Below are 27,487 nucleotides of genomic sequence, written 5' to 3' on the forward strand. Positions count from 1 at the left end.
TTATAAAGATCCCACCTTTTATGAGGAATGCAAAATGGAATACCTGAAGGAAAGGGAAGAATTCAGAAAAACTGGAATTCCTACCAAGAAAAGGCTACAAAAGCTCCCAACAAGCATGTAGGCAAATATTCAAATGATAGATACTCAGTAATTCTTTTCATGGAAATCACAATTACCTAAAACAATGGACTCAAGGAAGTTTGTTTGCTTTCTCCTAAATTGTGGAAATATTAATTTTATCTGAAATAAAGGTTTTTTAAAAATTTTTTTTAAAGTTTATTAAATGGGATATAGGAGTAAATAGCGAAGTGGGACATGGTTTGCCTAGTCATTATGGATTTTTCATAAATTTTTCCACAGCTATAGTTCTGTAACAGTGATACTGTTTTTTAGCGTTCCATATAGGTCTTATATTACTCTATCCATGTATAGACTAATGGCTAATTATGGGTCCAGAAGTAACTAAAGGAAAGCAGGAATGGACATGCTTCAGAGGGGTTAATAAGTAGGCACTACAGAAGAATGGTATGAGCCAGAATCCTTCCTGGTTCTCTTCTTACTGGCTGTGCAACTGCAGAAATAAATCCTAATTACTGTGAGGATGAACTAAGTATTGTAGGTAAATAGAGTATGCAGGGCAGTGCGTCAGACATGGTAAATGCTCTTTAATGGTTGTTATTATTTAGTACTGAAAGCTTATTTGGAGATACGAGGTCTGACAGTTATATTGTGATCTTGTTGCAATGATGTTGCTAGCCTTTTTTGGTATCAGAGGAATTATTCATTAAGAATTTGTACCAACTGGCAAACAGTTAACCAAGTTTACTATTTGGAAGTGCTGAAAACGCTCTTGCATCACAACAATGACCAGCTTACACAGCACTGTCTGTGAGGGAGTTTTTAGCTAGTAAACAAATAACTGTATTGGAACACCCTCCCTACTCACCTCATCTGGCCCCCAGTGACTTCTTTCTTTACCTGAAGATAAAGGAAATATTGAAAGGAAGACGTTTTGGTGACATTCAGGACGTCAAGGGTAAAATACAACAATTCTGATGGCCATTCCAGAACGAGAGTTCCAACATTGCTTTGAAAGATGGACTAGGCACTGGCATCAGTGCATAGCTTCCCAAGGGGAGTACTTCCAAGGTGACTGTAGTGATATTCAGCAATGAGGTATGTAGCACTTTTTCTAGGATGAGTTTGTGAACTTAATTGTCCAACCTCGTAAAGATGGTAGCTAAGTATTTAAAGTTGAATTAATTTTACTTAACATCTTTGATGAAAAATTTCCTAAAATGTTATTTTTAAGTTACTTGACCTGTTAATGTGGCTACTGAAAATCTTTTTTAAAAAGTCTTTTTTTATAAGTGTGAATGACCATTTTGTAACATAGTAATGGTTTCAAGAGCTAATGTAAAAAAAATCTGTCCCAATGCAATAATTTGGTCCCAGGTTGAGCTTTAATATTAAAAGTTGCTATTTTTTTCCCCATGAGCTATTAACTCTTCACCCCAGCCGTTCTGACCACTTTCTAGGTGAGTAAATTTTGTATGTTTACATAGTTCTCATTAAATTCACATGATAATAAAGTGTACATTTAAAAATTTATGCCTGGGTAAAAACAATTTTTGGTTACTGTTTCTTGAAGTCTTACATATTTATTTAGTACTTTAAACTGCCAAGAATATCAACTAATGACTTTCTAGCCTGTTTGATAGCTACCCTATTGTTTAAATGAGAAAGCATTTTCTCCACTCAAAAGAAGTTGGTTTAACAAATGTCTATTATATGAATCAAATTAACAACAGTTAGTACTTGACCTTGGACTATATAGGCAAGGACAAAATTTCACATACTTCAATTTGAAACAAAAATAATTTATTTTAATTAAACAATTTCTTGGCATTGTTCAAAACATTAAGCCATTATTTCATACGACTTATTTTCTTTACAAAGTAAAATTTCCAATCTTGGTTTTAAAAAAGGCAAACCAGTAAGTTAGAGATTAGATACAATATACAACCTATGCAGCCACATGAGAAATAGTTTCTGTTGCTTTGATATTACACAGATAGTTGCTTCCTTCAGTTAAAGCCTGGAGTCTCATATTTGTTTTTTGAATATTGTGTTGAGTTCTATTACTTGGCAGGAGATTTTACTCCCTTGAGTCAGCTGTGTTCATTGGTCAGAATAAATTCCAGCATCTGACACCAATTCCATTAATCACAGACAAGCCTGAATAAGTGAGTAAGATAATAGAAAGACAAAAATATCTGGTGAATAGTGAACACTGTTTATGTATGTTTGCTATTCAGTTAATATAGAAGAGATCTGAGATATTCTTTTGAGTTCAAGATATTTGAAACTGTCTATCAAAAAAGATAAAGGCCTCCTACATGAAACACTTTATCTTAGGCAAAGGATGTATGAAACAAGTAACACATTATATTATTAATGTTCTTAATACTGTAACCCTGGAAGAATTTAGGTAAGTTTTCATGTGAAGCCATCCTTGTTATTTGCTTACCTGCTTATAAATGAATGGCCACTTAGAATCAAGTCTGGGGATGTTTCATGATTGTACTATATCAGTACAGTATAGAATTTGGTTTCCAGAATTAAAATTCACTCAATGAGTAAAATGTTCCATTTCAAAACAAAGTCTAACAATTTATAAGCTGCTGTATGTAACACGCAGATGTAGACTCTGAGAAAAATGAATTTATAGTTACACACACATTTAACTTTTCATTATGGATCACCGAAGGGACAGATTAGATTAAAACCTTTGTGATGTTCTTTCTACTTCTAATTGGATGATGTATAGGATTATAATAGTTTATTTACACACCACACAGATTTTCAACTATTTCATCACTTTTCAAGTAGGACTTGGGGGATGTTGACAGAACAAAGTTGGCTTCAGTGATCAGGTTACTTCAAGTCTTAAAATTCAAATTGCAACTCTAAATTTTCTCAACATTGTGATAAAAAATGATTTTAAATCTTAAACTTTGAAATACAATAGCATATAGAGATGGAATAACCTACATACTATTATATTTTTCCTATCTTTATGCACTAGGTCAACAGAAATATAAGCTATTCACACTGCCATTGGCTCCTTTATGCAACTTCTATCATTTTTCTGATATTAATGGCCTCCTATTTTTAATGAATAGCTATGTCGGCATTTCACATGCTTTGTAAACCACATCTAAAAACTTTCAATTCCATTCTTTATGTGAGAGGCAGAAATTTACTATTATCAAAGGTCTTTTTGAAACACCTTAAGTTTATTAATTTATTAGTAGCATATATCTGATTCTTAGCCAGAATACGAAGCTGAAGGGTAGCTCTTTCATACTGGAAAATCAACTACATAATATGGTACAGTATGTGCAAATGTGTATGCTGAAGAACTCTGCAAAAGTTGAATCAAAACACACTTTCAGTTTGTTAAATAATTTCTCAAGAGAACCACTGTGGGAAATTCAGCAACCTCATGACCAAATGCTGAATGTCTTCAGAATTAATTCTTATAAAGACAGTTTTGATTATGTTGATCCAGGTAATGCTGTGGTGGCAGGTTGGGTAAAGGCAAAGTTTTATTTTTAGTTTCCCCAAATGCTGTCTCACTTGATTTAGGAGGGCTTGGGAACACCCAAGAAGTATCTTCTGGAGAATTTCTGCCATAAGAATTATGCTCCTGAAAGTTTGTACCATCATGAGGAAGAGGTCGCTTGTTATCGGTCCACGATTGGAGAACTGCTTTCTCTTGTAGAACCTTTATATCTCCCGGTGAAGGTGAAGATGTGGTATGACACAGAGTTTTGCCATCTGGTGACAGAGGGGGATGTTTTGTATATGTTGCAGTAAAATTCGCCAAGTGCAGTTTTGTGCTGTCTTTCCCAGGGTCTTCCAAGCATCCTACTGGGGTGCAGGCTAAAAAGAAATCACAGGCCAAATGTCAGTTGTCATGGCATCTGTGGTCATAAAATATGTAACACTTCCTTAACGTGGCTGAATTTGTAACTGGCAATAAAATTAACATTTCCAAGTTAGTGTGATCAGTGGGGCACTGTGACTTACAGATAGATGACAAATGATCTGAGTTCTAATCCTGGATCAGCTATTTACTGCCATTGTGACTTAGGTAAGTCACTTCACGGCTGTAGGTATTACCTCTCTACTCCTGTTCCAACTGTATCATTTGAGTTATTAAAGATGGAGAATGTAATATTTTAAAAAGTTGGAAACCAGTAAAGTTAAAATACAAGTAACGATCCTATTCTTGACTCTTAATGTAGCTAGAGAAGACTTGTAAGCTCCTTACTTCAATGGAGACTAAGAAAACTGTTTCTAAGTTTTAGTAATTTCTTTGCTAAATATAACATTCCTTTACTTATATTCAAATCTTTTTTCAGTAGGTAGTCCAAAAGTAAATTTTTTCAGAAATAATTATATTGTGAATTGGTGAGACCCAAATAATACATATTCAAGGGCTTTTATAAGTTTAAATGAAAGCTATAAAATAATCCTGTTTCTTATAAAACACATATAAAGGTGAATGTACATTCTGATATGGTCACAGTACAGGCCAAGTAAAAAAAAAGAGCAAAACAAAAAATATCTTTAGTGCAGTGTAATGGCTTAGAAGACAAACTGTGCTGGAGATATTTAGCGCCACAGCCAGCGCAGTGGTAGTGTATGAACGTTTTCTCCCCCTCCAGTGCTGCCAGGGCAGAAAAGATAAATTTAATGTAAGTCCAAGAAGGATGCCAATTGCAAGCAAGGCTTGACTCTATGTAGTTTTAGGAGAAATTAAACCATATTATAAAATGAAAGCCTTTTTCCTTGAGAGGAGGGATAGGAGTTTGGGAGAACTGGAAGTAACGGTGCTCAGCTTCTAGACCAGAGTGCTATATAGGTCAGGAGAAAAGGTGGTCTCGTCTCATCTCTGTCTACTCCTCAGAGCACTGAGTTTTGTGGTGAGGAGTGGTGGCCTTGAGCCTGCCACTGTCATAGGAAATGTGCTAGAAATCTTACGGTTCAAAGAACTACAAGAGTTATCATTCACCAGCTCAGGAGTGACACAAGATGAGCCATTTCTAAATGTGGAAAGAACATTTCTCCTTTATTATTTTGGAGTTATATTTATTATAAAAACAAAGAGCCACACTGAAAACTCATTGCAAAATTACTGTGAGTCCCTTTTAAGAGAAGTCTTATTTTGTACCATTAACTCATAGTTGCCGTCTATGTAACCCTGGCCACTGGGAAACTCAAAGACAAAATGAACCACTAAGTTAAGGCCTGCCAAAGCACCTTAACTCTCTAGAAATTGAAAGGAATTCTGAATTTAGTTTTCCTTCCCAATGTGCAACATTTTCCCCCACTAGTGTACACTCCCGAGGAGAACTATTAATAAAATACAATTCTCTTGTGCCCTCTTTAGGGACAATCTGAGTGCAAATAACAATTTTAAATTGGATGGTGATTATTTTTTTATAAAAAGTCACATCGCATTACTTTTAAAATTAAATTTTAGGGCATTCAAATTTGTATTAAATAACTTTTGAGAAATACAACTATTATGTAATAACAGGTAAAATGCACTCATTTTGTTCTGAGGTATAAAAATAGCTCTGGCAAAGTAATCACTACTAGTGAACACAAAACTCAGAAAGTTTAGTCAGCCAAGCAGTTAAACACGAAAGGCAAAGCAATGAAAATTTTTGTTTGGTTGAAAGGGATAAGAGAAGAACACCTAATCCCTCTTCTAAACAATCTATCCTTTATGGAAGGAAAGAAAAATTAAGTTTACAAAAAATGAAAACAATCAGATAATGAATCAAAGTGACTTTTTTCAGAACAATTTAAAGAGCTAGGTCTTTGGTGTATTCTGTAATGAAAAATAGCTTTTGGTGTCTTTTTTTTTTAAATATATGAAGTAGTTGTGGTAAAAGGTCAACTAGAGCAAACTTAACACCTCAGCCTTATACACATAAGCAACACTTGGCTGAGAAAAAAGCCACAAGGGGAAAAGACTACAGTACTGAAGGAAAAACACATCAGCAACACCTTTATGTGTGAAGTTGACCAGTATGAGACTGAAGCCAAAGCAAAAAATGGGGAGGCTGTGAACATACTACGTATGCTTTGGCCTATCAAATTCAATTGATGAGATTTTGATAAGATAGGATAGCTAGTTGCTTTTGAAGCAGTTTGACTGGAATCAGTGGTTTCCGGCAAACATTTACTCGCCTTTCTTGATTACAGTTGGGTTTTTCAGTTTTCTTAGTAGTTCAGCTTGTACTTGAGTCACCAGATGTAAATTGGACATTTCTCTCTTCAGTTCCCAGTATGCATTCTGCATATTATCACTGAAATACAGGGTTTTTTTAAAAGAGTTAATGGTTATTATTCTTTATGGACAGAGGAGAATAAAATAGAAATGATATCTGCATTTCTGCTTGAATTAGTTTTGATGTAAATTAAAACTTCCTCATTAAATAATTGAAAGATATTTAACTAGGGCATTGCAACAAGTGAAAAGACCTTATTCATAATAATTGACCTAATTTCTAACAATTAACTATACTAGATAGAAGGGTATTATAAAAATTAAGTATTCTAACCAATGAGTTTCTTACAGCTTTCACCTCATAATTAAGATTGGATTGTAGCCTATAGTGCAGTGGTGGTGATGTATTTAAAAGTGATATTCATTCATGTATGGGTTTTATATTTGTATTTACTTTATGATTATTCAGTTTTGAAATTGTGAATTGAAATGCTGTTATCAACTGCTAAATGTATACCCAAGCCCTACTAAAAAGTAAAACTGAAGTTTCATGCATTCCATTCTTTTATGTCTGACTGGGCTGTCTCATATTGTTGGTTCTAAACCAATGTGACATGACAGCACAAAACATGAAGACCAGATGATTTCCTGGTAAGGGAAAAGAAGCTAGAGAGAGAGGATTATATGAATCAGAAAAAAAACAAACAAAACTCCACAAATGCCTCTCGTTTTTATAATTAAAAGTATTTTACCTCAATTATCTGAGAAATTGTTCGTTATTTTAAACCTAATTTTTGTAAGTTTCTTCTTCCATTGACCATTCTTATTTGGATATTCATGATTTTCTTCCTTTTTAGTTTAATTGCTAACTACATAAACTGAAATCTTCAACATATATTCTTTCTTTGTTGTACTAGAGTACATAAAAAAGTCCCATTTCATTACTTTTAAAAGTAAATTTTCGGGCATTCAAATTTACACAACTTTTCAGAAATATAACTATTATGTAATAAAGGGTAAAATGCACTGATTTAAATGTTAAGAACCGATCTCATGGTGTTCAAACAACCATTATTGCCTCTAAAGATATTAGTGTAATTTTAGTAATGATGAAATCAAATTAGACAAGCATGTCATTTCATGCTTCAATTTTTGTCTAGCTATAATCAAAAACTTCTCAATACATTTTTAAGGGATACCACTCATGATATCTAAATCTAATATCCTATTCTAATTACAGAAGCAACAGATATATTAAAACACAGAATTCTTCTGAATTATGTAAGGTTACATACATTTTTCTCAAAATATCCAATTTGACTCAGACTATAATTCTTTTAATAAAAGCAGCAGAATAAACTTTATACTGTTTTTGAGAAAAACCTACTTGTCTATTAAAATCACAGGGATTTTTGCAGATTTTTTATAGGTGTGAAATAATTACTTCACAAAAATTAGTTAACCACCTTTACTTCACCTGTAAACATCTGAGATGTGTGGTACAGTATATGTTTCACATAGGAACCTGTCTTAAATGTGATAGAGTTGTTGGTTCCTTGGTACAATTCTGGGCATTCAGTATGCTCAAACAGTATTCATTTTATGTAGCAGTAACTATAAACACTATACATGTGCTAACATGCAGACAGTCATGACAGGAATAATACAGCTTAAAAATAGTTTTATTCTCGGCATGAGCTGATAAATCAGGACCTGACTTGGAGAAAAGAAAAGCAAACACCCAAGACAGTGTTTGGATACTAGAATATCGAATATCAAAAACATTTAATCATTCAAAATCGCTAATCATGTAAAAAAAAGAGAAACAATTATAATAGAAGTGTTAAAGCAGTGTCTAATATACATTTTCCAATTCAATTTAATGAAGACTGCTTATAAATTAGTTTAAAAACTAGGTCACTAAGTTTAACATGATGTCTTACTTTTGCCCTTAATGTCACCTGAATTGAAAAGTACAGATACAAAAATCTAAAATCATTACTAAGTATAAGCTCTCCCTCTTGTGGATAACAAAGTAATGGCAGTTACTTTATACATCACAATTAATATTAAAGTGCTATGATCTTCAAAGTGTGTCAGAAATTTATTTTTTAATCCTATCTATTTAAATAAAATATTTAAATCACTACTTGAGATTGGAAAAGGCAAGCTGTTATCCACAAATCTTTAGCAGACTTCCAACTAACTTTACTTACTAGGTATATTTGAGACTTATAAACTGCACCCTGTCCCCTTCCAACTGGGAGTGTGAACTTAGTTCTTTAAGTTTTTCTTCAAATGCTATAGAAGCAAAATCCTAGTAATATATATGGTTGTCTGTAAAGAATTTATAAAATTACTTGAACATTGAGATGCAACACTTAAAGCATCCCAAATGAGAACCCTAAAATAACAAACAAAAAATAATGTTGCTTGAGCATTTATTATGTGCTAGGCACCTCACCCACATTCTCACACCAACTTGGCAAACTGGGTAACCTAATTTTACATAAGGAAACAAGTTCAAGAGGACCTACTTCACTTTAACATGCTGTTGTTCAAAGCCATCTTTATGTTATCCAGTCTAATCATGGACTGCTTTTTGGGGTAACATTTTTCAGATCACTTCATCATGCATTTACTGAACTTATAAAATTACCTGAACACTGAGATGCAACACTTAATACACTGTCAACACAACCTTTTTGGCCCCAGTATAAAATTTCATACCTCTAAATCTTAAATGTGATGAAACCTGTTTATACACATCTCAAGAAGGGGGTGCATAACCTAGTTACCAACTAAAATTGTATAAAAGCCCAGTTTTCTTAATTGACACTCATTAAGTCATTCTGAAATTAATATTCTTTGTATATGAAAAATGTTTTTACTTCAGCCATACATACTTTTCTTTAGCTTTGAAAATTTACTGAACTATTATATCCCCAGAGGAACTAAAATGAAATTATGGTATCGTTTTAGCGAAGAGCTGGAAACTTAGAAATGTATATTTTGACAACTGGTGATTCCCCAAACAAGTGTCTTTCATACATTTTTCATTCTAAGGCACAGAAAACAATTATTTTACACTGCAACCCAATGAAAACAAGTTATGAGAAACCATACTTATCCCCTTACTATGTATATTACACTCTGGTATGTTCTATAGGCATACCTCATTTTATTGCTCTTTGCTTTATTTCGTTTTGCAGATACTGCGTTTCTTACAAATTGAAGGTAAGACTCTCCCTCCACCACCAAAAAGATTATGACTTGCTGAAGGCTCAGATGATGGTTAACATTTTTTCGCAATAAAGTTTTAAAATTAAGGTATGTACATTGTTTTGTTAGACATATGCTAAGGCACATTTAACACTATAGTATAGTGTAAACATAATTTTTATAAGCACTAGGAAACCAAAAAAAATTGTGTGAATCACTTTATTGTGATCTTTACTTCATTACAGTGGTCTGGAACTGAACCTGCCGTATCTCTAAGGTATGCCTGTATTCTGCTTGATTCCTTGTTTTTAAAATGCATCTCTGCATATTAACTCACAAAATTTCACGATCTCTAAGGGAACACAGCACAGTTTAAACAACACAAACCTAATCCGTATTTTCTAAACCAAGGATTTACACTTGAGGAAGTTCCACAATATTTGTTTACCCTGTACCTAGATCTAGATTAAGTACAGGGGGCAACAATCTAAAGCTAACACCAAAACAGTCCTTTGGCAGGACACTGGCCAAATTTCTGACAGCAGGGCTGCTACTGTTAAATGACGCTGTATACAAAGAGTACTATATAAAAAGCCTCTAGTAATTAAAAAGGTTCACTCTGTGTTGAAACAATACAGTACCTCATTTGCCTGGAAGAAATTAAAAAAAAAAAAAAAATGTGTTCTAAAAAAGGGAGTTTTCCAAACAACTGAAGAATAATCCTTACAAAAAACCTAAACTTTTAGTTAATGGTTTTATGGAAACATTCCTATGTACTTTCCCCTTAATATAATAAACAATTTGTTATCTGAATGGTTCCACTTAAAAGTGGAAAGATTAATAAAACACAGGACTATAAACAAGAAATAGATATAAATGACAAGGTGAAAGAAAAACAAGACAACATGTAGTTAGGAATTAGGCTAACATAAAAACGCATGATATAAAGTTTACCAAGGGTAAGCCACAAATGTGGTTTTTTAGTTTTCTAGTTACGAACCAGAAGAAGGAAACCTAATCAGTTTTGTGATCCATATTGCTTACATAAGATAAATGCAAAACCATTTGGAAAAAACCGCAAGAGTACAAGGGAGCCAGATAACTTTGACACAGAAGACAATTTTGAGAAACATTTTATGTTGTACTAGGCACATTGTTTAAAGAAGGGAGGGTAACTTCCTTGCTGTCAATTTAGAAGAAAATTGAAGTCATAATTAAAGTACTGTTATTAAAATGGCAGTCGAGTAGTTGCAGCAGAGACTATGGCCCACAAAGCCTGAAATATTTACTGCTGGCCCTTTATAGAAAAAGTCTGGCTATCCCTGGACCTACAAGAGTGGATGCATGGTGGTTCCTGAAATTGTTTTCCCTAATTGATCATTTTTCTCAATTAGGTTTTGCGAGGAAAAGGTGTGAATTCACATTATTTACTTTACTTTAGTTCAGTAAACTTTGGAAGCCAAATGACTAAACAATGAAGTCAAATCAGTATTTTTCATTGGATGGAAGTATCCACGGACAGAGGGGATGTTAACAGCAGAAACAAAAATTATGAGGTAATTTAAAACAGTACTTAAGTTTCTTAAGTAAAAATGAACGATATATATTTGAGATAAATAGGGTTGAAGTAGCACACATGAACTCTCTGATCGCTACATTTGTTCTTACCCCAAAAGGATAGTTCTCTTAAAATTCATGTTACACCCAAGACTAACGCTGTCCAAGTTTATCCTTAAGCCAAAGTGATATGACTGTACGTGGAAATGTCTAATTCTTCATGTGATAAGGATTTCTATACAGCTAACTACCTAAAATCCTATCTAAAATATTAATGTTTCTTATCTGAAACGTTAATTAATGTTCAATAATTCTGTTTAAGGTATAACAATGTGCACCTTTATACTATTCCAGTTCAAGCCTAAGTTAAATTTTTTTATATGTTGTGACCAGCGATTACAGGCAGTACCCAAATTGTATCCATTTGTTTTAAAGATTAAATCATAACAAATCTAGGTACCTATCCAAGGTGGCCTACGGAACAATGTATTCGTTTTGAATACTGACGAATGTTCATACCTTGAAATGCTCAGTCTTTGGAGATCTCTGCTCTGCAGACTGTCTTCCTGATATGGACCCTGTCATTTAAAAAACAAAACAGTACAAAAGTGATCATTATTACATTCCATTTATTGAGTACTTTGTATTACCAGAGACATGTTTCAGATGTACAGAATACATCTGTAACTGTACAGGATAAAACTAGATTTTATATTCAATTCTAATAAATTACCTCCAAAATGATACAGGATATTTCTAAATCACTTCCAATTATTTAAAATCATTAATGCTTTATTTTTTAAAAAAAAATAAGTGCTCTCATGTCAAAGAACTTACAATCTTACAACATGTATTTCTGAAGACATCAATCTGAAATCTATTCAAAAAAGGGTAACAAATAATAAATTAATATGTATTCAAGGTACAGCTGAATGAATTCCATGAGAAATGGAAATTTTACTGTTCTATCACTTTTTGGTATTACAGGAAAGTTCCCAATTTAACAGGTTGCTCTTTTAAAAGATCAGTGTAAATTTCCTCCTTCCACATAGATAAGGAAATGATTTAGCAAGGGCTCCATAAAGTCCTTATATACTTTTAAGTTTTAGTAGTGCAGGTTATCGATATGACAGGAAGAACCTATAAAAGATATTAAAAAGTAGACTTACTATGTTTAAGATAACTCTGTGACACACTTGGTTACAATGCATTCCCATTTAACGGTCTATAACAAATAAAAATGACTATCACAGGAACTAACTCAATTAGGGGAAGTGGCCAGTATTAACTGAGAGAACGGAATTTAATTTTACTATTTCTTATTTATATAACTAAATATGTTTCAAAGTAGAATATTAAAAAGCTGTTGAGTACTCTGAACTTGTGAGAGTAAAACATTAAAATGTTTTCTATTATAGGAGTTAAAGAACTTTTAGATCTCTAAATACCAACCAAATGCTATAACAATTAAGCTGCAAGTTAGGGAGCCCTATAGAGAGAGGAAAGAGAACTGGCCCACTAGTTAAGAGAGGTTTGACCACTAACAAAGCACATGACCTTGGACAAAAATTCTTTTCTGTTCTCCACAGGAAATGAATCAGATCAAGGTCACTTTTAGTTACTTTGTATCACTGACTAAAAATATACATTTAAATTAGTGTATACTTAACCATATATTACGATGGATATCTTCCTCATTCTTAAAGCCAATGATTATTTTTTTTAAATCTGAATTTGGGTTGAAAGTATTTTTCCAGTTACCGCCTAACAAATTCAAAAAAATCTAATGTAAACTAGCATTAAGCACAAAGGAATTGTCTGCAATATTCAGACCCAGTTCCTGGCCTGTCATCACTTTGCCACGTGCTAGCCAGTGACAGATCTGTTTCCTAACAGGTGCTGCATGATGTGGGAGTTTCACATAAACAGGCCCATTGCCCAAAATCTTAGGAAACAATGCTCAAGTTAAATAGGTTCCTGTAGTATAGGTCTTCTCAGAACCTTCAGTGCACTACAGCACTGGGGTATTACTAGCTACCTTAGAAAGCTACACCAACTCCATTTTACTGATCCAGTGTTTCCTCCACTTTTTTGCTGGTGTTGTCTGTTTTTTCCAAAACATCAACTGTTCTGGATATAAAGGGCTGGAATATTGGTGGATACAGAAAGTCTAAGAGACTCATAGTGGAACTGACCTTGGAACCTTGACATCATTAATCCCAAACACTAATCAACTGAGTTCAATTAAGTACTTTAAAAAACTGAACCAGAAAACACTATTATGTCCAAGCAGGATGCGATTTCACACTTCAGAAAGTGTTGTTTCACAGAAAGTATCTTCTTAAAAATATCTGCAAATCTGCTACAGTAGTTATAAGCAAGATTATTAATGTGAACATAAATGTCTTTCCTTGGCTTGCTTTTTGATTCCCCTGCTGACACTGACCACGAACTCCTATGAAACAAGATTTAAAAGTACACATCCCACAACATTTCAACTTGGAAACTTTGATGAATTAAGCATTTCCATTCCTCCTTTTCCTGGTTCATTTCCTTGTATTAGTTGTAGCATTTTTTAAGTCTCCCCCACATCCCAAAATAAATTCCTAAGAAGGTGGGAGCCATGTAGTAAATCTTTTAATTTTTTAATATTCCCCCAATCTCACCTTCAACTTAGTTTCTTAGTCTCTTGGATTCAATTTCATCACCAGTAAAAGTGATTTTGTAAGGTTTCTTCTACCTTCAAAAGTTTGTTTCTGTGATTTATGATAGATGAATTAAACTAAAAGCAATTGTTATCCCCTAGCACCATCTAGTGGAAAAGAGTAACTAATAAGAAATGAACTGTCACACACACACACCCTCCCTCCCTCCCCAAAAGCACTGCTTTACTGGGTTACCCTAATTATGTTTTTTTTTTTTTGAGAAAACATTCATGTACTGAATGCCCTAGGCACTATGCTAACTGCTTTATGTATTATCTAATTTAACCTTCATGAAAAAATAGGTACTTAAATGTCTACTTTATAGAAAACAAGTTTAGAACAGTTAAAATGACTTTCCTAATGTTATACAGTTAATAAGCAATACCATAATTAAGAACCAAGTTTTTATGATTTCATGGTACTTATGATTTCATGGTACAGTATTGAGAGAACTGTTTCCTATTCTATAAGGACGTATTCATTATAAAACCTGTCAAATTATTTCAAGTAGAATATATATACACATAAACAATTATAATTCACAGCTTCAAGATACAGATCTTTACTTACAAGCACATCTCTTTTTAAAAAGGCTTTTAAGGGCTATTGGCAACTAGGCTTGTGGGAAAGGACGCTTGGACGCCTTTGAAGGAATTATGGTACTTGGTCACAGGTTCAGAGCTGGGAAAATCAACTTCAGATGTCAAGTAGGAAAAGAATTTTGGCTCTAGCAGGAGTTGCCGGTAATTTTTGTGGTACGTGTTTTCCTTTTGGAGTCGGGACTCCAAACAAATTCTCATTGTCCAGTTCAGAGGAATTCATTGGGTCAAGGCCAAGGCAAAACGCTGTATCATTCATAACGCCTGGCTCATTCTTAATCAGTGGTCATCCTCAATAAAGACTATAGTATTGAAATGAGAGAACTGTCAGCTCCATGTAAGGATACTTGTGATTCAGAAGCAGAGTCCTGGCTGGCAGTCAGGAAATGTTAATAGTAGTTCCTCTTTAAGTTAATGGCACCCCAGAGGAATCTGGGTGGGTGACATAATTCTTCAGTAGTGTTGGAATGCTCTGATGGACAAAATGGTTGAGCTGAGGAATAATTATCTAACTAGTTACATTAGTTTGAAATATTAATACATGAGTATGTAATGTATATGATAGCAATGATTTCAAACTACTAAGCTTTTCAATTTCTTTTAGTAACTATTTTAAACTGAATCTGGTGCACTGCTATCACACACCCCTGCTTCTGTCATCTTTTTTATCCTCAGAGCATTATCTGTCATGAAATCTGAAAACATGTATCTGAACTTGTTAGCACCCAGTGTAAAGCACCAGTAAACAGACGCTTGGTTGAGGAGCTGACGGGCACTTGTTGTTTCAGTGGACAACATGAAGCTAACCACACTTCAGCTCAGCTTTTTTTGGTTTCTGTTTCCTCCTCACCAACCCCAAATTCTTGAATTCTCCGCTATTTGCTGAAAATTAAACTTGTCCTAAAAGGATCAGACTTCTGAAAATTAGTGGACTCTAAAGTCTTTTTTAAGAACTCTAAAAATCAAGTTGTCTCTTGTGGTATCTAAATTAGTCAAATTATTAAGGTAAATAAAATTGGAAACTAAAACCTGAGTTCTCTTTACAGAGGAAAATGATCTGAGGAAACTGAAAGAAAGAGTTTGAAAATACAGCTTTAATAAACTAATAAATAGTAATCTTTTCAAAAATTATAGCTTTTTTAAACAACAAAATTATATAATTCTGGGACTATGCTACTGATAAAGTTAATTTTTCAGAGAATGTAACTCTCTTCTGAATAGTTACAATTTATGTTAATTATGCTTTAATCCTTTATTATAAATGATACATATGATGCACACAGAATACTGAATTTCTCAATTTAATAATTTTGTAGTACCGTTTGTTTGGCTTTTTGTAGCTCCATTTTGAGATCGTTACACTCTTTCCTGATTAGTTCCAGTTCTTGTTCCAAACCATGGATCTTCAGGTCACAGCTCAACTTTTCCACCTCCCAGTTTGATGAAGGTGGATTTAAATTTCTTATCACTACAAAATAGATGACATTAAAATTGTTATTTCTGTCTTCCACATTGGCTGCAATTCCAAAAAGGTTATGATAGTAAAATGAAGGTAACGGAAGAATATAAAATATAGTTTTTAAGAAACAGTAATTACTTTCAAAGATCTACACTAATGAAAATAAGAAATCTACCAATCTCATTTTAGAATGTATTAATTACCCCATTCCTGATTTTCTGTTTAGGCTGAAGTACAAATTGGTCAGTCTGGAATTTTAAAATATACGACACTAGTTAAGCACATGGTAAAACTGTAGAAAGATCAATAACCTGTTTATGTTAAGTCAAGGTTAAAACAGTGATAAAAATTAACGAAGTGAATAAACTGAGGCTCATATCCAGTCCCTTCAGAGCGAATATATGATTTGACCAGCAAGCCTAGAACATTACATCAAAACAATTTTATTCATAACCTTTCCACTATAGACAACACAACTGGATACTGACTTACCCTTGACTTAATTCCTTAGTTTATCTACCTAGAAAAGGCCCCACCCAACCACCATAAGAGATCTCATCTCAATCTCCTATCAAAAGCTCTCTCAGAGACCTATTTTTCAGCTTGTCTCATCAGAATGAGGCTAATACTTATAGCCCCGAGGCCTAACTTTTCACTCCAGCAACTCCTCTGTATATTTCAATAACCTTCAGAAATTAAAAAACAAAAACAAAACAAAACGTTAATTGTAACCACTCTATGACAGTGTGTCTAACAGTAGGCAAAAGTTCAGCAGGAAGTAAAGCCAAGACATACCAGTACGCAAGAGGTTTAGACAGGGCTGGGTTTCTACTCCTTTCTTAAACTAGCCCTGAATAAAAACCACCAAATTTTTCTGGATAAAGTATAATTTATATCGAAGGAAAAGTTAAAAGCAGTTGATACTTTGTGAAACCAGAACAGAGAAATTAATAGCAGCCTAAAAATTAAAAATGTAAGTTAAGGCCTTAGCACAGATACAGAAAATTGATCACGGATATAACACATGAATAGAAAAATGTATTAATCCAGTTAGAATATTTTTAACAAGTAAGTAGCCTACCCTGCTGAGTTTCCACTTCTGTCCTTAGCTGGAGGAGTTCTACTTCTTTAGACTGCAGTTGTTCATTTAATACTTTCAAAGATTCAGAGTTGTCTTTATTCTAGTTAAGTAAGAAAAATGTAAAATTACATTCAACAAAATCTATAGGTTGGTATTATATAATTTTCAGGTAGATGTTGAAAAACAGATTCTAGCCTTTTAAAAGAAAGGCGGGAAAATGAACTCAGTTTTTCACTAGTCTCTTTTTCTGACTTAGACCATATTATTCACTGGCCTTTTTTTTTTATAAACACAGTGACAAATTCTACTATGTCATGATTTTTTAGAATAAGTTAGTAGTGTTGGATGTATTTAAGTCCTAAATATCATTATATACTAAGTGTTTATTTTTTATAGAAATAAGTTGCAAGTATTATTAAAAAATTTCTACTTTTCCTTTAAGCATGTATGTTTTCAATTTTTTATTTAAGAAGTGTAAATATTTCTTATTTCTAATTTTAACCTCTTGACTGAGAAAACTCATTTACAATATATAATCAAGCTATTCTTATTGTATTTTTCAATTACAGTTGACATTCAATATTAGTTTCAGGTGTACAGCATAGTGGTAAGACATTTATATAATTTATCAAGTAATCCCCTGATAAGTCTAGTCTCACCTGGCACCATACATAGTTATTACAGTATTACTGACTATATTCCCTATGCTGTAACTATTTTCTAACTGCCAGTTTGTACTTCTTAATCCCTTCACCTTTTTCATCCAGCGCCCCCAAACCCCTTCAATCTGGCAACCATTCAGTTTGTTCTCTGTAGATATCATTCTTTTCAAACCAACTTACCATTTTATCCAGTTTGTTCTTTAAATTATCTCTATCAATGCAAACCTCTCGATACGCATGATAAGCTTTATTTACTTGTTCTCGTCCAACAGAACTTGTTTCTTCATCTAATCGAGCTCCTATAAGCTAATGGTGTAAAATTAGAAGAGAAAGCTTAACAGGGTATTCTACATAAAAAAAAAATAAGTCAGTCACATCTTACTTTAATCACTGTAATGAAGGGATAAAGCCTGGACAATAATTAACTGAACATTTTACTTTCAGACAATTAAGCTTTACTAATTAAGAAATCAAAAAAGTACAATAAATATTTTTAAGTCTTTTATGCTTTTATTTAATAATTTTTTATACTTTGTAGTATCTGTTTTATAACATATTAATTCGTCATACTAAAAGTAGTACATCATTCTTTTATAGTACTTAGGTGTTTTCCAAGTTATTTAATTTCCATCATCAGAAAAAGTATCAAGTTAAGGTGTACTTGACTTTTTAAGGAATAGATTAGGTGGGTTACTTCATTAAATCCTATTATTATTATTCCAGAACAGGAATTAATAGGATTGTTGGTCACAAAGTACAGAAATATTTCCAATGTTAACTATACCAAATCATATTTTTCTTCTGAATTTTAAAATATACATAGCTATGAGCTCAAAACGTTACCTTTTCTTACTCTATCCCTGTATGTCACAAATTTAATCATCATTAAAGAAAATTCACTTGAATACACCGAAATTATGGTTATTTTTACAAGTGACTCGCCTTTTTTTATTCCCCCAAATGAATTAAACTCTACCAAGCTCTATCCTCAAGTTTTCATAACAAGATAATTCATTTCCTTGGCTGCTAGGAATCCATTTCCTTTCCCCTTTGTAGAAGGTGTTGTTTGTAAAATATGAATATACTGATCTGTTCTGAAGAAACAGTTAAAACTAAAAAATAAATGGGTGAGTGAGGATGATTTTCCCAATACACAAAGCCAAGCAGATCTGATTTATAAATGAATCAACTACATTGCTTATATAGCCTACAACATTTAAGAATGTCAAGTTTCTTCATGAAGAATGTAAATAGAAGAGATTAATTTATCAGTTAAAGAGCATTATTCTTATTATGTGTGTTTTAAAGCAAAAGAGAATGTTGAGGTAAAGAAGATGTAAGTACTGGTGAAGACATTATTAAACATACTAGAACAATGTTCCTGGAGCTCTTCCTTGACACTTAATTTCCTTTGCTTGGCTACCCTTTTTGCACAAGATTTTAAAATCAAGAAAATACATAGTTATGAAGTGAGGCAATCTGAAAAAAGGAGGTAAGGAAAAATATTTGGCATATATTCCTTCAAAGTTGCTAAATCCTATTCTAAAAATATTCACCCAGCTCATGACATGTAAAAACACAGTACGATAGGTACAATGCCCAGGGTTTTGAAATTAGCAATGAATTATTCTTGGAAATTTAGTACAACCATGGAAGACAGGACAGAAAAATATTTAAAATTTCAAAAATTTTGATTTAAGTTATAAAACATAATGAAGTGAATAATTACCTTTTCTTCCAAAAATCTTACTCTTTTCTTTAAGAAAGAGTTCTCTTTCTCTGAATCCTTTAGTCGTTTTTTGATGTCTTCATATGCAGTGACCAGGGCAAAATGTGAAGCAACAGACTCATCTCCTGAGAATATTGAGACTGGAGTCACTGTATCTCTCCTGTGCGCTTTTTCATGATTCAAAATGCAGATATCATCTTCTACCAGTGTATCCATGATAGCTATTTGAAAGAATAGAATAAAATACAAATGTCTCATTGAATGAATGAAGGGAAGAGATATATTTAGAATAATGTGAATATTGAGGCAATATTTAAAAACTCCTATTTCTTTTAGAGGAAGTGCAGTATATGTTAAGGGCATGGACTCTGGAACCAGACTTCTAGGGTTTGAATGCAAGCTCTACTACTTTGTGTCTGTGACTTTGGGCAACCTCTTTGCCTTGGTTTCCTTATTCATAAAATATAAGAAATAATAACAACTATGTCATAGAGTTCTTAAAAAGATTTAATGAGTCGATATCTATAAACTATTTAAAACCATAATCTAAACTATTGGTAAGTTTTATAAAAAGTTGTGAAATAACATTTTCAAAAAAGTTGTGAAGTAACATTTTCAAAAAATTTTAAACTCTTTATACCCATATATTTCTTCTTCGTTAACAATTCCACATTTAGATATAAGTAGCAAGGTTTATAGCTTCCCAATTATAAATTTTCAAAAACCCAAGTATTTCCGTGCAACGTTATTGTATAATTTATTACAACATATTATACATGTTTTAATGCATATTCCACTATATTCTTTCCATATCAGTAAGTGATTATATCTGTTGTACGTTAACAGTGGGAAAAAAAGGAATTAATATTTCATTGTCCACTATGTCTCAGTACCATGTACTACGTACTTTTAATATTATCTAATTTAAATTCGTCCACACAATGAAATAGGCATCATCTACATTTAATTGGGATTGAAATGAAAGGTAAAGTAACTTGCCCAAGTTAAAGCTAGAAGAACAATGTTAGCTCTGTGAGGGCAGAGGTCATACGTGTTTTCTTCATCATTGTGTGGAAGATGCTCAATAAACATTGGTTATTGAATGAAGAATAGATAGAGTAGGATTCAAATCAAACTCCGAGTCCAAAACCTAAGAGAAGCCAGTTACTTCATTAGTGAAATTTATACTTGCTTTGTACATCTACTTTTGTTTTTAGGTTCAGCATTACTTCCCCATATGAGAGTTATGTTCCTGAAAAACACCATGGAAAGAGAAAATAGTGGCTGAAACCTTTTAAGACCTCATGGGAAAGATAGGGTAAGAGAGATTGCAGGTCGTAAGAGAACCTAAAAAGTCCTTTAAAGTATTTTTCAGTTTAAAATAAAATACCAAATGTAGTATTTTAAATGAAGACTATGAATTGAATTTCATGTATCTTACATTGTAATCAATAACCTAAAAATTGTGATTATTTCCCATCTCTTATTTGAAATAACATTTGATGGATTATTAGTGTCAGTCACTGTTCTAAGAGTATTATGGATGTGAAACTGAGGTAGAAGGAATTTAAGTAATTTTCCTTAGTAACAACATAGTAAATGGAGAATTGACAGGTAAACACAGGTGATTAAACTATGGAATCCATATGCCTGCTTTTCTCCAAAATTCCACTATGCCTGCTTTTCTCCAAAATTTCTGATCTTCCTCCCTGTATCAATCAATGACTGTAAAGTTTATTTTGCTTTATTTCAGATAACATGAATACTAAAGGAACATGTTGTTTGTGTTTTTCTGGGTCTGATCTTCTATCACTGTATTTTTTTCCTTTTCTCATTTTATAACTAAAAGCTTCTAATTGTTTCAACTCAAGTCAGACTTTGGAGTGTCTAGAGATTTCTTTATAATTAGGTTTATAGGAAAGGCAGGCAAAAATAAATGTGTATACTACAAGTCTGCGTAGGTGAAACCTGCCATTCAGTCAATTTTCACCAACACCAATTTAAAAATTTCTAACCACATACGACAACTCCTACTCTTAAGCAAGAAACTTTCCCAGTTTGCCAATAAAGTCCAAAAACAAGAAAGGACTAGGCTACCTAATATCCCCCCAAAATGGCAGATCCTCAGAACCGTAATTAATTTCTGCTGCTTCTGGTCCAAGTTGCCCTTTCTCCTATGATGGAAAAAGAGTTTAACATTTTTTCCTCTAAAGGGGTTTACTTTTTCCTCTCTGGATTCAACGTTAGTCCAAAATAACAGCAAACATCATTCCAGTCATGCTGCTGCTGATTGAAATCCTCACATTTCCTTTCCAAAAGGAAAAATATAGGTTATTCCCATATTGCAAATTGCAAGTATGTTTGCGAGGTCTGACAATTAGGTTTGAGAATTTGTTGCAATGATGTTGCTAACGTTTTCTGATGTCAGTAGGATTATTCATTATGAATCTGTACCAACTGCACAAGCAGTTAACCAAGTTTACTATTTGGAAGTGCTAAAAAGGTTGCGTGAAAAAGTTAGACAAAAACGAGAAAAAGTTAGACAAAAACGACCTGAACTTTTCACCAAGATTTCATGGCTCTTGCATCACAACAATGTACCAGTTCAGACGGCCCTGTCTGTGAGGGAGTTTTTAGCCAGTAAACAAATAACTGTATTGGAACACCCTCCCTACTCACCTGAGCTGGCCCTCAATGACTTCTTTCTTTACCTGAAGATAAAGGAAATGTTGAAAGGAATACGTTTTGATGACATTTAGGATGTCAAGGGTAATACGACAGCTCTGATGGCCATTCCAGAAAGGTTCCAAAATTGCTTTGAAAGGTGGACTGGGTGCTGGTGTCGGTGCATAGCTTCCCAAGGAGAGTACTTCGAAGGTGACGATAGTAAGGTATGTAGCGCTTTTTCTAGGATAAGTTTCTGAACTTAATTGTCTGACCTCGTATGTATCTAAATATAAGACTCACACACACATAACATCTTGAAGGCTGAACAAATAAGAGTAGACAGCTAGTTGAGTGGTAGGATGCGGTCTACTTTAACAGGAGGTAAAATTGTGACTGTCTTCTAAATCCGACTTATAATATCTTAATATCCAACTAAATGGGCAGGATTTATTCATGTGGAATAATTTTTTTTTCCTAAAGACAGCTGAAAAACAAGAAATAAGCGTAAACTGCTCTATACAGTCAAAACAGATGCCGCACAGTTTGTGCACTTTAAGGTAAGTAATATATTTGAAACAATGCAGAATGCTTGTGGGGATTAAGGGATGGAGAAAAAGAGTGGTTTTTAAAGGTACCACAAAAGATCAAATGACTCTAATGCTGTAGTCTTTAGGTGAAGACTGTGGTTATTTTCATTGTACTTATTGTACTTAACCTTAAGTTTGCTAACTTCCAGCAGGGGAAACAAGTTCAAAGGCCTGAAAGACTGTGGGGAGAGAGGATTAGAAAGGGAATGGCAAGAGATAAAATTGGAAAAACAGAATGGAGACAAACTGAGATGGTCCTTTTTGATAAGGAGACAACTACAGAATTCAGTGTTATGGAATTTAAGACAGACCTGGCCATGATTCAAAAAAAGATGAATACTTACACAACAGTTGTAAAATATATTCACAACCAAATGAATTACTTAATTTATCAATTTTATCCCATTTGATTTTAATGACTACCCTGTGAAGTAGAAATACTTACTACCCCCATTCCACTGGTGAGAAAACTGGGACCTGGAAAGGTTATGAAGCTTAGCCAAGACCAGATAATCAGTAAGCACAAGCACCTGGATTTCCAAACCTGACTATTAGTATCTTTCTCTCCCCAATGAATCTTTCATACTCTTAAATTCATCAAGAACCACGAAACTAGGAACCCCATGGAAGGTTTTTTAGTACCTTAGATAGAAAGAGGGATACTGATATAACAGTGTCACATTTTATACAGTGTAATAATTGGTCATTTTTAGGACAAAATGAGTAGTCAGGCTGGCTTACATATTTATATCTGTTGCCTATTTATAAATCACTATAAAATTGCGAATCATGGTTTCTAAATATAACAAGACATTATTTGCATAAAAAACCTTTTTCAAGTTTTATATACCATTATCCTAGATATACTCACATTTATTCTGTATACTATAAACATGACTTGGAATGCACTGGAAAGCAGTATGGAAATTGCTTATCTGTCCTAAAATTAAAGGATACGAATCAACAGCCAGATGAAGAGATACAAAGGCAAGACCCTGAAAAAAGAAGCTTCTGTCCTCCTGAAGTTTGGGACCAGCACAGTGGCAAGGGAAGCATCTGGTTCACCAACCTGGAAACTCTCTGAACCCTCTACTGTTTGGGTTTTTATGGAGGCTTCATTACATAGGCATAAGTGATTAAATCATTGGCAACTGATTCAACCTCCTGCCCCTAGCCACTAACCCCACATGTATGGGACTGAAAGTTCCAACCCTCTAATCATATGGTTGGTTCCCCTGGCAACCAGCCACCATTCCGCCCCCCCCCCCCTTTTTTATGGAGAGCACAGCTCACAGTGGCCCATGTGGGGATGGATCCGGCAACCTTGGTGTTAATCAGCACCACACTCTAACCGACTGAGCTAACCGGCCACCCCCACAGCCACCACTCTTAGGTGCTGTCCAAGACTCATCTCATTAATGTAAACCAAGTCCTGGTGGAAAGGGACTTGTTATAAATAACAAGTATCTTCGGACACCAGGCTGGTGGTCTTTTTTCTAGGAAAAAAATATTATCTTGTCGTATTTCATCATCATAATATCTACCATTTATTGATCATTTACCATATGCCAGGCACAGTGCTTCCACATATATTTTTCTACGTCTTAGGTAGGTACTATTATCCTAACTTATAAACAGTCTTAGAAAAATTGAATACCTTACTTATAGCTACATAAGTAATCAGTGGCAAAGCTGGGATGTGAACCCAGATAAGCTGTCTTCCAAATTTGTGCTCTTAATACAACATTTCTGAGAGGCAACATAACATGCATTCTGATTCTCTCCAAAAGAATCTGAACAAGGAAGAGCTCAGTGGTAGAAGGAACCCTGGCCCGAGATTCAGAAATCCAGATTCTAGTACATAATCTGACCCCCTGATTATTGAGTTTACCTCTCCAGATCTAAATTTTCCCACCAATAAAATGATAGGGTTGATATCACTAAGATACCACTTTCCTGAATTGTGAAGACAAAATTTTAATCTTAACGTGGAAAGGCAACCTAAAAAGGTAGAAGAGAATTCACATTTTTGGCAGGAACAGAGTAAAAGGTATATAGTGCTTGAAGTCCCCACGTTACCTCAAGTCCCCACCAAACTTGGCTAGAAAAGCATTATCACCACCACAGATGAGAAAACTGAGGCTGAAAGAGGTGAGGTAAATTTGCCTATAATCACACTGGCTATGTGACAGGAAGGATTTAAATCCAGGCCTATTTAGTACCCTCTTTCCTCTATTCTACATTGCTTCTTGAACTGACTCTTAGAATTTCCGTCATCTTTCTACCTCTGCAAAGTTAGAATATCTCTATTTCATAAGATCAGTCAAGATACTAGGGAGCAAGAGTTAAGTTTTATGGAGGCAAACAGATCAACAGTTACTTCTCTTTATCTATTTTTAATGAAATAATTATGGCCTAACTATTTATAAAGGGATCATCAAGAGCCGTTTTTCAAGGTACTCTCACTCAATCTACATACCTCAACACTCAAAGGCCCCATAATTCAAGTGAGTGCCCCAAAGTGTACTTAGCACCAAATATACAGTATGAAAAAAATTTTCATTTTTGTGACCCTTATTGAGTTACTAACTGCATTAGTCCAGAAATCAGTTTGTATGGCCAAGGAGTCATAAGACTCTTTTTGGGTTACTATAGTTTGAAGAGCAGTCTACTACTTTTCATTCCTTTCATAATGTAATACATCTCAATGCAACTGAGCACTTACATACACTTAATTTACTATTATTAACAGTAATTGTCTAATAGTGATAAGATATTAATCCGGAATATTAGTACCACAAGAAAGAAAAAAGGTTACATTGACTCGTTATTTCATGGATCATGAAAATTTTCGTAACATTTTAATAATCGTGACAATGTTCTGTGTTTGTAACTAATATTTATGGAGTACTTATGGTATGTTAGGCAATATGCTTTGCCTTTAGGGGAACTGTTTCATTTGTTCTTTACGTATGGCAGGTGGAGCAACTAAGACAAACACTAGAAAGCAGGGGAATCAGGAATGCCAATCAGCCAGCCGACCCAACAGCCAGCAAAACAGAGGAACTATGCTTTGGTACCTTGGAGAATAAGCCTTACTACCATTTTAGAGATAGGGAAAATTAAGAGATTTTAGTGTCAAACCAGTAAGTAGAAAAATCAGCACTCAGATCCTGAGTTAATAATGTTCTGACTTAATCCAGTACGTTTCCCATTACATTATACTGCCTTTTTAATATTGAAACCTTACATTCACATACCACTTCCCATTTTAAAAACAATACCACATTAAATTTGGTAATAACCCTGCAAAGGATGCACTAATTTGCAAATGATGTAGTGAGTGATCAAAACAGGTTGGGAAATTAGATATGGCATGTTTAGAGACCTGGAATTTAAATTATACCATGAGATTTTGCTCATTCCAATTTAAAATTACAAGAATAAAAAAGAAAGCCTCTTCCATGTTTAAAGGGCAAGGGTCAATTTCAGTCGTAATACATGTCATTGTCCTATCATCTTAGCGTATTTCCAACAACACATCCTGGAGCAATTTGTGTTTTCATTTGTATTCGTTTTCGTTGAATATTTTATCTCATTTTCGAGTGTTTGAGTTCCTTCCTTGTTTATAAGAACGGGGTCTTAGCCTACCTTCCATGTAGTAGTCCCTCAACTACACGTCGAAAACCACATTGAACACACGGGTTAGAGGCTGGAGACACGACGACTACCTACTGTCAGCCCGCGGTCATGTACACGCGGTTTGTGTCCGTTGCTCGGATGCCGCAGGCACCGCCGTCCCAGCCACACGTCCCTCTTCGTTTCAGACATAAATGTAATCTCAACGAATGTGTAAAACTGAAGGCGCCCCAGCAAATCAGAGGATGGAAAAGGAAAAGCCACAATAATGAGAAGCGAAGGAACAAGAATGACCTGCACCAGCTCGAGTGCAGCAGCGACAAGGAGAAGGGCTGCCCGGAGTGGGCCGCTCCCACGTCAGAGGGGGCCCGGGACCGAGAGCGAAAAGGCCATGTCTCTTCGCAACAGCAACGGTAGCAGCGGGTGGTCCTGGCACTGCCCGCGCCCCCAACCCGGCCAAAACGAGTCACTCACCCCGAAGACAGGCTACGCACGGCCGCCGAGTTTCGATTCCCCAGTGATTGGGAACCGACCGAAAACAAACCGGGTCGCCAGGGGTCACGACGGGCTTCCGGTTTCCTCGAAGACACCGCCGCTTCCCCAGCTGAGGCCGCCGCTCCGAGTGAACCGCGGAGAGACTCCCATTTCTTTTGCCTCGGCTACGCCAAGAACGGCGCAGCCCTGCGGGTTGGCTGGGGCCCCGGAGATTCTGGAAGGCGTGGCAGACGGAGATCCGAGGGGCCGCGCCGGGAGCAGGCCCGTTACCCAGCAACACGCGCGCGCTCTAGACCCGGGGCTGCCGGCGTTGGCTTCCTCAGCACCCGCACTGGCCCGAGGCCGCGTCACGCACCGCGCAGGGGAAATGCTGTTGAGGGGGGCTGGGAGGGTGGAAGAGCAGCACACAGCCGGAAAAGGGGCTAGCGTCGTTCGCAGGCTCGGCGGCAGGGACACGCACGCAAACCGGAAGTCAGGCCCAAGGGAGCTGGGAGGGAGTGGATGATTTGAGGAGGATGGGTAGAAGGTGGGCGTGGCGTACTACGTGTCCCATGCGTCTCCGCGGCGAGGTGGGGCGGGGCCGCGGCGACGCGCAGAGGCGGAGGCGGAACCGGAGTTGGGTAAGAGCGTAGTCAGCCGCCGCGGTGATTGGGTTGATGGTCTCTCACGGCTCTTGTCTGGCGCGTCATTTTTACTCAGCGTTTACTTGAGGGTTCCCGAGCGTGTGTGGTGCGACTTTGACCCGCTTGGTAGCGCCCTTACGGGTTTACAGCGC

General features: G+C 35.1%; 3 protein-coding genes across 6 annotated transcripts in view; 2 read left to right on the forward strand and 1 right to left on the reverse strand.

Moving 5' to 3' along the window:
• CMC1 (C-X9-C motif containing 1) overlaps nucleotides 1–1,620 on the forward strand; it is a 70,672-nt gene extending 69,052 nt beyond the window's left edge. The window contains exon 4 of one of the 2 annotated variants that reach the window (XM_081072559.1): nucleotides 1–1,620. In XM_081072559.1, coding sequence (XP_080928685.1) covers nucleotides 1–121 — 121 coding nt within the window. In that variant the 3' untranslated portion in view covers nucleotides 122–1,620. The other variant, XM_081072558.1, reaches the window with a different exon arrangement.
• On the reverse strand, nucleotides 153–27,211 carry AZI2 (5-azacytidine induced 2). 3 transcript variants are annotated; one of them, XM_081072555.1, is made up of 8 exons: nucleotides 26,314–27,154; nucleotides 19,325–19,545; nucleotides 17,776–17,901; nucleotides 16,934–17,033; nucleotides 15,713–15,861; nucleotides 11,609–11,667; nucleotides 6,271–6,389; nucleotides 153–3,948 (listed from the first exon to the last, which is right to left on the reverse strand). In XM_081072555.1, exons 2-8 carry the CDS (start codon nucleotides 19,538–19,540, stop codon nucleotides 3,536–3,538), a joined length of 1,182 nt encoding a protein of 393 aa, XP_080928681.1. In that variant the 5' UTR covers nucleotides 19,541–19,545; nucleotides 26,314–27,154; the 3' UTR covers nucleotides 153–3,535. The 3 variants fall into 3 exon arrangements, with proteins under 3 accessions (XP_080928681.1, XP_080928680.1, XP_080928682.1); XM_081072554.1 differs by having other exon boundaries at nucleotides 155–3,948; nucleotides 26,692–27,211; XM_081072556.1 differs by lacking the exon at nucleotides 6,271–6,389 and having other exon boundaries at nucleotides 1,835–3,948; nucleotides 26,692–27,186.
• ZCWPW2 (zinc finger CW-type and PWWP domain containing 2) overlaps nucleotides 9,610–27,487 on the forward strand; it is a 132,654-nt gene continuing 114,776 nt past the window's right edge. Inside the window, exons 1-4 of the mRNA XM_081072557.1 lie at nucleotides 9,610–9,640; nucleotides 9,778–9,809; nucleotides 20,542–20,642; nucleotides 22,472–22,548. Coding sequence (XP_080928683.1) covers nucleotides 22,523–22,548 — 26 coding nt within the window. The 5' untranslated portion in view covers nucleotides 9,610–9,640; nucleotides 9,778–9,809; nucleotides 20,542–20,642; nucleotides 22,472–22,522. The remainder of the gene's footprint in view (nucleotides 9,641–9,777; nucleotides 9,810–20,541; nucleotides 20,643–22,471; nucleotides 22,549–27,487) is intronic.

The sequence above is a fragment of the Rhinolophus hipposideros genome, assembly GCF_964194185.1.
Source record: "Rhinolophus hipposideros genome assembly, chromosome: 14".
Taxonomy (NCBI): domain Eukaryota; kingdom Metazoa; phylum Chordata; class Mammalia; order Chiroptera; family Rhinolophidae; genus Rhinolophus; species Rhinolophus hipposideros.